Source organism: Megalops cyprinoides, chromosome 6 (genome assembly GCF_013368585.1).
Source record: "Megalops cyprinoides isolate fMegCyp1 chromosome 6, fMegCyp1.pri, whole genome shotgun sequence".
Lineage (NCBI taxonomy): Eukaryota > Metazoa > Chordata > Actinopteri > Elopiformes > Megalopidae > Megalops > Megalops cyprinoides.
This window is the reverse complement of record NC_050588.1, coordinates 31,485,108-31,494,289: the sequence shown is the minus strand read 5'-3', so window position 1 is coordinate 31,494,289 and position 9,182 is coordinate 31,485,108. Positions and strand designations below refer to the sequence as shown.

General features: G+C 40.6%; 1 protein-coding gene across 1 annotated transcript in view; it reads right to left on the bottom strand.

The window, feature by feature from the left end:
* Positions 1 to 431: 431 nt before the first annotated feature.
* Positions 432 to 9,182, bottom strand: part of LOC118779606 (neurexophilin-2) — a 32,557-nt gene continuing 23,806 nt past the window's right edge. The window contains exon 2 of the mRNA XM_036531780.1: positions 432 to 1,323. Within this exon, the coding sequence (XP_036387673.1) occupies positions 499 to 1,323 (825 nt within the window). The 3' untranslated portion in view covers positions 432 to 498. The remainder of the gene's footprint in view (positions 1,324 to 9,182) is intronic.

Below are 9,182 nucleotides of genomic sequence, written 5' to 3'. Positions count from 1 at the left end.
CCTTTCACTGCACTCTGGCACCTGGGAACTGAACAGTATGAGCAGAATTTTCTAAACCAAAATACTTCTTTTGTACTTTACAGTCTAATGCCATACATGATGTGACAGAGCTCCATTTGTTTTTTTTTTGTTTTTTTTTTTACAAATACTCCAGAATATCCAAGGCCAAAGTCAAGATGAACAGCACATTTCAATCTAATTTTCTCCTTATTCTTCATAACAAAACCTGAGGCTCAAACAAACAAACAAAAAAAAATTAACAGTATTAATGAATAAACTCTAGAAGCAGAACAGTTGTTTTGTAAATGTACAGAGAAAAGATCCAAATTAAACAGACACAAAGTCTCAGGTCATGTCAGAAATCAGTTAAATGATGTCATCCCTGGTGTTGACCTCTTAATTTCTACTCCTACATTTTTTGGAGGGGAGGAGAGTGGGGGAAAAAAACAAGACCACACAACCCCCTTTACCAGTTCCTTTTCTTTCGTCTTACGACTTTTATCCAAAGTAGGGGTGTTCGTTCTGGAAGTTGTAGTCCGGACAAACCTTCTGCACCAGCTTGTAATCAATGCTTAAGAAAGAGATGAAGATACAGATGACCTTGAAGGGCTTGGCACACAGCCAGGCGGCGTGGGAGTGCGTATGCTCAGAGAAGCACGTCTGTGAGGGGTTGTAGAGGCAGGGCTTCGGCTTCTTCTCCCGGTTGGTCTTCTCGTACTCCACTCGGCAGTTGAAGGTCTTAATCTCCTTGGGGTCGATGGTGGATTGGTGTGTCTGCTGGAGCTGGATCCCTGGGTGAAGCTGCTGCTGCTGGAGCACCTCAAACTCCACTACTTTGGAGGGCGGGACAATGCTGACGGATACATTGCCCAGGCTGGATGAGTTGTGGCGGAAGTAGACAGTGAAGGTGCCGTTGACGTGGTCTACAATCTTGCCTGTCACCAGCAGACTGAACTTTATGGTCTTGATGTTGAAGTAGAAGTCCCCCCAGCCAAAGATCTTCTTGGTTTTCAGAGCGGTCTTCAGTGAAGGCTTACGCTTGGAGCGGTACCCTGTCTGGTCCAGAAGGAGAGACTGGTTCCGGGCCCATTCATATGGGTTCAGAAAGCTGTAGCTGGGGGGTTTTGACTTCAAGGGGGTGTTGTCCATGGTGGAGAATATTCGCGAGGTTTGGTAGGGTGGTTTGACTCCCCCTGTTGCCCCAACCCCTCCTCCAGGCCCCACCCCCCCTATGTCATAGGGAAGGGTCTTCATCACAGTGCCAGCTGGCACTAGGTCAAGGTAGTCCAGAGACTTCGCCACTTGCTTTTCCAGCCCTTGGACCTGAGGATATAAACACAGAGAGGGGCGGGTAGTCATTCAGTTGACAGTGCATTCACTATATTACTTCATACAACAGAACTGCTAGCAGCCATTCCTTGTGTAATCATCACCTTTATTTGTCAGACTCAAGGTCCACACAAACACAAGACAGACATAACATACAACATGCATAAAAAAAGGAGTATTGCACTTCTTATAAAAGACACTTGTACCAGTATTTCCACATAGATGCCTGGTAGCGTAGAGCGCTAAATCTAGGATTTGACAGCATCAAAACAAGGTTGTTCTGGGAGTTGTTCAAGCGACAAATAAATTTGTACATCAAATTTCTCATCAATGCCTGAAAGGTACTGTAATCACACGTTCAAAACAAATGTAAGTTTTTAAAAATGTAAGACATTTACTAAATTAACCATTTTAAAACCCATTACACTGACAGTGTAATGTAGTATCATGCAGTAAGATCTTTTCATTGCCTCAGAAGATGTCAAGTAAATTGCACATATAAAGTAAAAAAGATGGACAAAATATTATGTAAAATGAAAAAAAATCATGGTTGTATAGCATTGCTAAGCAAGATATTTACCACGGTACCATTCTATGTACTGTATGTAGCAATATTCCTATATCCCAAACATGGCTACGCAAATGAGTGCATGTAGACAGCCACTAGCCTATACCACCATCTGAGGGCCATATTCTAGTTTAAAAGGATAAGAAACAAGATGTGCTATCCAGCAGCTGGCCTATGCTGTGGAGGTTTGCTGGCGTGCATGCAGTCCTACCCCTTGAGCACGCATAGCTTTTAGGATTGAATTTCTCATTTTATATTCTTGTTGCATGTTCATGACCACTTTGACTCATTCCTTTAACCCACTGTACAGACACTGACATGTAAAAATATGTTTTTATTCATGCAATATATTCGGTTTTGTTGTTGTTGCTGTTTGATTTTACACAGCACAGCACATATAAAGCTGAACTTAATAGATGGTTCCTGCAGTTTATCCAAGCAGAAACTTTTTCTCCATCAATTTAATCCACAGCCAAGATGATTGCTCACAGAAAACTGCAAGTGTAGCCACTGGTGTTCCTTGTCTGAGAGTTTTGGTTTCATACCTCATAAATCATATGGCTACGGAAAGCACACACACACTCACCCAGGCACACACATACTGTGCACACTCACATACATGCGCAGGCACTGCAGTTTGTACATCATCATGCAGAACCAGGTCCTGCCTGTATGAGCCCTGTAGATAGCTATATGCCAAAACTATTCATACGCACATTCATCAATTACTGAACCCAATTACTAATTCATCCTTCCATTTATTCAAGCATTAATCAATAAAACTGGTAATGCATTCAGTCATTCATTAATTTATCTGCCCATTTCTGTGGTCATTCAGCAATATGCCTCTTGCTCTAATATTAAGGTGAAATGATTGAGGTGAAATGATTGCAAATCTATTGATTGCAAAAAGGAACTAATGAATTACTATGTATTGATGAATGACTTGATGAAGAGTTTCAAAAAAACACATGACAAGTCAATGAGGAAAAGTGCTGTGGGCCCCTAAAATTAAAATAAAAAGGCAGTGCAGGAAATCAGCGTATTTTTGGATAAGCTTGTTGAATTTGAGGGCTGAGTGCAATACAGATTTTTAAAAGCATGAACCAAGCTTGCAGTGTTGGTGGTAACAGCAAGGCACCTACAGCCTCGCTTGTACCAAGTGTCACGTCAGCACTGCCCGCTCTCTCCTGGTGTAGCCATCTGTCTCATAGTCTATACGTCTGCAGAGGTCAACAGTGTCACAGCGCCTAACTGCTGAACCAAATATCTCCTCTGCCATGTCTGCTGACTTCAGAGCCAGACCTCTGTCTCCACATGAGTGCAGCTTCAGGGTCATTTCAGACACCCAGCATGAAAGTAACATCCTGAGTTTTAGCAGGTAAACGGGCATTGAAGTGGGAATGACTGGAGCTCAGATTCAGATTCACAGCACTGGTTACAGCAGCAATATGGTACATAACACAAAGCTGACTTTTGTAGAACAAGCAAAGCAACTGGAGATGGTGATATCTTGACCTCAAACCCCCACAGATGAAAGTTTGCAAACAGTGCATCTAAGACTGATTTCACCTCAATGTTAAATGCAAAACTATTTCTACGGTCCTCTATGATATATGCTACTGGTTATGTGTTCAGCTGGAGCACAAAATAATAGTTGTATATAAAGGTGGAAAAAGTGATAAACAGCCATGTTCATTTTTAAAATAACTGATACATTTTTTTGTCATTTTATTATTGATATCTTTTTCTCCCTCTCTCTCCTGAGGAGAAAAATTCACTCTCTCTTTGTGGTTGTAAAAAGACAGATTTCACACCAGACACAGACTAAGGTAGAAATTGCCAAGCAAAAGGCAGAAATTGCACCAAGCTGAGCAATCGCGCAGAAGTACAAAAAAAAAAAAAGTCACATAGTGCAAGCAGGGACAGTGTAGAGGACACCAATAACTACAATGGAATGCTACTGTTTTTCTTTATAGCCCTATAAAAATCACCCTATGGTGTGGAAGGCAGGTAACAACTAGTCGGAAGCAGCTGTGGTTCTTGAAAGGATGACCGTCTCCATGAGAAAAATTTTCAAAGCCCAGATAGATATGGGTTGCTTGAGCATGTAGTACTTTCTCTGTCATACAGTGGTGATGTTTGTGTTCTGTATTCAAATACACTAAAGTGCTTGGATTTGACATAAGCTCACCCACACCTCCATACCATATTAGAAATTAATATGAGGCAGCAAAGTTCACATTAGAACTGTGTCCACTCATTTTGATGACTGAGGATGGACCTTTGGTTCAGACTCACTCAAACTAGCTATACTGTTACTGTGACAACTGACATTGTCTTCAAATTAGACCAACCTGGGTGAACTGACCTAAATCTGTAACTAACAGCAAATTGTGATAAGTGATAATGCCCCAAAACTGACACAGTATAGAAAACCTAATGCTGTGAGTTCAAAGTAAGCCCTCAACTTGGAACTGTGCTTGAGGGAGCACAGTCTAGGTCTCTTCCCCTAGACATGTGGGACCTCTCCTTCACAGCTCTGTGAGTGAAGAGCAGCCCAATAAAAGGCAATATGGGAATATTTTCTGCAGTATGCAGACAGAGACTGCTCTATTTGAAGAGTCAGGACATTGTAAATTATTCGGAAAAGTAAGGTGCACAGTTTGGTGAATCAGTTGTTGCTGATTCAAATGGCAAATTTGAGTTCTTGCAATGGAGCTTTTTTTCTGCACTCATGGGGTAATGAACTCACCACTGAAATTCTGCTCAACAAAATGTGTCGTTGAGTAGCCTAAAACATGGAACTGATTTCCAAATAATGCCACATACTAAAAAAAGTATGTATCGGTATTGCCTTGAAAAAAAATTAATTTGTTGCCCAGTATCCTCAAATATCATTAAACTTTCATCGACTTCGCATTTACAACTTGCCTTTGTCAGTATTATTTATATGTGTGAACTGTGTCCTCTCATTACTGTAATGAATTTGGTTACATTGATCAATATTTGCTGAATGAATGATATTTATGATTCCCTTTTAAAGTCTCATAAGTGATTAATGTAAATTCATTGACTGGAACTCAAGAGAAAACATAATGACTCTTAAACATATTAAATATGGCTTGAAACAGGTGCCCATTTTCCAGGCAGAAAAACTTTAAATATTGTAATCTCAGAATATTTATTATTCATGCTTTAGTGTCGACACATGAAAAGTTTTTGAGTTTGCTCTGCTGACTGAATATCAAATAAGGCATCACAAGTTTCCTCTGTGTTCTGCAACAGGATGGTGTTAATGCAAACTTTCTGAAACCATTGATTTTCCTTCAAAAAAGTACTTTGACTTTCCCAAGGTTTATAATTAAAAAACAACATCCAGATATCACAACCAACTTGCCAAAAGGAATGCTTTCAATATGCGCTGTAAGTGCACCTCATTTTCAAGTTTTTACGCTGAAATCTGTCTTTTTGAAACCCAATACATTAGTTTGCTTCTCCCCCAAAACAGACTACGTAAGGTGACTGCGTGTGTTTATGCCTTAAATCAAACCAATAATTACTTTCCAGTGGTCTTGTGCCGAGTTCTCAGTGACAGGTCCATTGAAGTGATGCATTTGTTATTTGAAATGGAGAAATATTAAAACTGCAGCCTTTCACAACTAATCACAAAATAAAGCTTTCACCTTGATTCACACAATTTCTTTATTTTACCTTTCTTTTACTGCACTCTTGTTTTTAGCAGCAGGAGAATATTAACTGCTGGAGCTGAGCTGAAGATAGAGTGATTTTCCCAGTCTGATCCTGTATACATATGTATGATGTGGAGGGAATTTAATATAAAGAGAATTTGATTACAGGACATAGGAGAGAGAGATGCAGGGGGAAATGTTATTACTGGAGAGAAGAGAGGGGAGCAGGAGAGGGAAGCAAGAACATATGCCTTTTCATAGCACGTGAAACATTAATAATCTTTAACTTCATTTGGCTGTCTATGAGCAAAAAGGGTTTTTAGCTGCTGTATATGAGAGAGAGAGAGCCTGAGATAAGTGCAATGCCGTTAGAAATGGTGATCCAAGGAGGCACGCTTGAAGAAGTAATCCTGGAGAGAAGCTCAATACTTACAACCTGTCAACAGGACGGGTCAGATGTCAACCACAACTGACTTTTAAATTGCCGCTGATGGACAAAATCAAGATAGCTTTTCATCATTAGGACGGATTGGGTCGATACTCCTCTCACTGATTGGTCTTTTATCTGCTGTTTACTCACCCAAATATTTGCTCTTTCACTTATTCTGCCTGAGTATATTCAGCGGAGACAGCTTACCGGCCTGCTTGACACTTGGCACTCCGTCTTCCACGGGGGAGCAATCTTTGCTGGAGGGCAGCTATTCCGCACGTGCCCGCAGGCTCTTCGTTTGTCTAATTGGAGTTTTATTTGCGACAATCAATTCTTTTCTCTCTCTTCACTAGTGTCTGATGTACTCCACTCCTGTAGCATTGATCAGCTGTCACTGGGGAAATTCAGATGCTGAATCCAGCGCCTCCCGCGCTGCACTGGACATGCTCTGATATAGCACTAGCACTTGATTACTGTTTTTGCTTACTCCACACATTTCACCACACCTGCCGTGAGACGATTCAATTTTCCTATTGGTTTTGACTTAGCGAAAACCCTCATTGCGTTTCTGGTGCGGTGCAAAGGAGGCAAATACGGCGCAAACTGTAACGAAGCAGCTCGTGATCACTGCCACAGTCCCAAAGGGACGCAGCAGACAAGCTGTAAGGTCTGATGCAAACAAAATGCGCTAACTGCTGGTACATACAAGAACAAGATGAACCATGCACACTAGCAAAGCAAAAACATTTCTGTACTTCTATACTTCATATAGCCCTTTTACACAGAGCCGGGGAGTGGTCTGTGTACTTCTGACTGATTATGTTTTTTGTTTTATCTTGCAGTATTTTTTATTGCCACTTGTTTTCACTTGATATGATGCTGCAAAGTTCTGTTGAGAGGTTGTCTTTTTGTGTATATGTGTGTGGGTGTGTCAGGCACTGTCTGCTCACAGTCCCTGCCACAGATGAGGTCTGGACAAGAGGATGACATGTTTCAAATCCTGAGGGGACACACGTAGCTACTCTTGAACACTGTAGCCCAGAAGACTGGATGACTTCAGTAAAGACGCAGCTGAGTGAATGTGTAAAGGAACAATGTAAGATACCTGCAAAACCAATAAAAAATGTGATTGATTTACCCTGAATTCAGCAGATACAACATTGTGTGATCACAATGATACTACTAATGTTCAGGCCTGCTAAGTCTTCATGAAGGGTCATGGAAGTATGGAGAGAATCCATTCATTCCCTGACAATGATCGCATAATAAAGAAACTATTTTTTCTTCTGAGAAATGGCAGGCCCAAAATGACATTTAATTACAGAGAGCAAAATAAAGCCCAAAGGAATGGAGATAAACCGCGGAAGGGGGGGAAAAAAAAGTGAAGTAGGGAAGGGGAAGACAGTAAAAGCGATTTGGCAGTCCAGTGGCGTCTCTGGATTATCATGAAAATGAAAGCTACTGACTCAGGGAGTATCACAGAGTGAGGAAATGGAGCTGGGGCTGATAACGCTGTGAGGGGGATGGAGAGAGAGAAAGAGGCGTGCGGGGAAGGAAGAGAGGCAGGGAGACAAGAGAGCAGAGGGAAGACTGAATGAGAGAGAAAATACAAAGCAGGAAGAAAGAACTTTTCACGAAAGGATAATGCTCTTTTCTTTAAAAATACATTATTATTGCGGTGTATGAAACGGCGGAATCCGAACCAGACAATATGAAAATATGGTAAAATTGATATTAATAGGCATTGGTTTACAAAATGACAGAGAGAGAGATTGTAATATGCGTGTTTGTAATATGCAGCTATGGTCCATATATTTCCAGTAGGATTTATTACAACATATTTTTTGGTTATCAGCTTAGGGAAATAGGAACTTTAGCTTTGAAAGTATTCCTTAATTATGTGACTATAATAAATGAAAATGGCCTTTGTTTAATATGTTATCCACAGCAGTTGTGGGTTAAACACCACAGTCAGTAAACAAGGCACATGTAATAGACCTATCTACTGTTATGTATATCAGGTATGGTAATGGGAACAAGTGTGAAAGCTTTGCTTCCTTTTTGTGACCTTTGAGTCACACCTCAGCCCTTACTTGACACATCATATAAAATTCTCCTATCACACACTCTGAGGACACATTTAACCTGCCGCTTGAAATTAAACAATTACATTATCTCTCTGGATAAACTCTGTTTTTATGGAGCACAGTAGGTAGAGACGAGGGTTGAAAAAGCTCATTCTAAGAGACTTATCTTATCTTGGTAACACAGGAAGATTTTCTAGGCTTTACCAGTTGAATTTACCAGTATCTAATCAGAGCATTCTTCAGAAATGCCTTTAATCCTTTGCAGATTATTGATGTTGAATTTGTGTGACAATCTTTGATATATACTTGTAAAATTCATTTAAGAAATTCATCTCACATTTTTGAGCATGAAATATGAATTTATTCAGCGTTGTTATTATCACACTCCCCCCCTCTGAGGAAAAGTGAAAGAAATTTTACTGTGTCTTTTTGAAGTGACAAAAGTCAACCAAAAGAAACCAAATGTTTATTCCAAGTCGCTCCAGAGTGAGTAGGTTTATGAAATGCACAACACAGTTTCTTATCATACATCTCAGTTTAATTCCATTCAGACAGAAAACAACTACATTTTCTTTTGATGGACTAACTGTTGTCAAAATAAGAACATAGGTAGAATATAAGAGAAAGATGGTGCTATTTATGAAAACCAGAACCTGCTATCAAAGGAACTACAATAACAGAACCTTTGGTGATTCATTTTCTTTTTAATGTTAATTTGCTCTAAATATTTAGACCGACTTTTCTAAAATGCCCTCCTATAGCATACAGAGCTAAACATACACACTCCAAAACACATCTTAGCTGAGGAGAGGGCTGGATGCTCACGTCCCAGCTTCTGTACCGGCGCCAAACCACACAGACTAAAAAAGAGGCAACCATGACTCCATTATACCTCCAGCCTTGTTTTGGCAGCGCGACAGCAGCCAGAGATACAGCGAAAGGATCTTTAACAGGGGGCTGGAGCACGCAGCCAATTTCCTGCGCCTTTTCAACCCCCACCCTAACTGCTCTTCCTCCGCCCGTCCTATCCCACGGAGCAGCTCCTCCATCACAGGGCCCTGCACTGTCTAGACCCC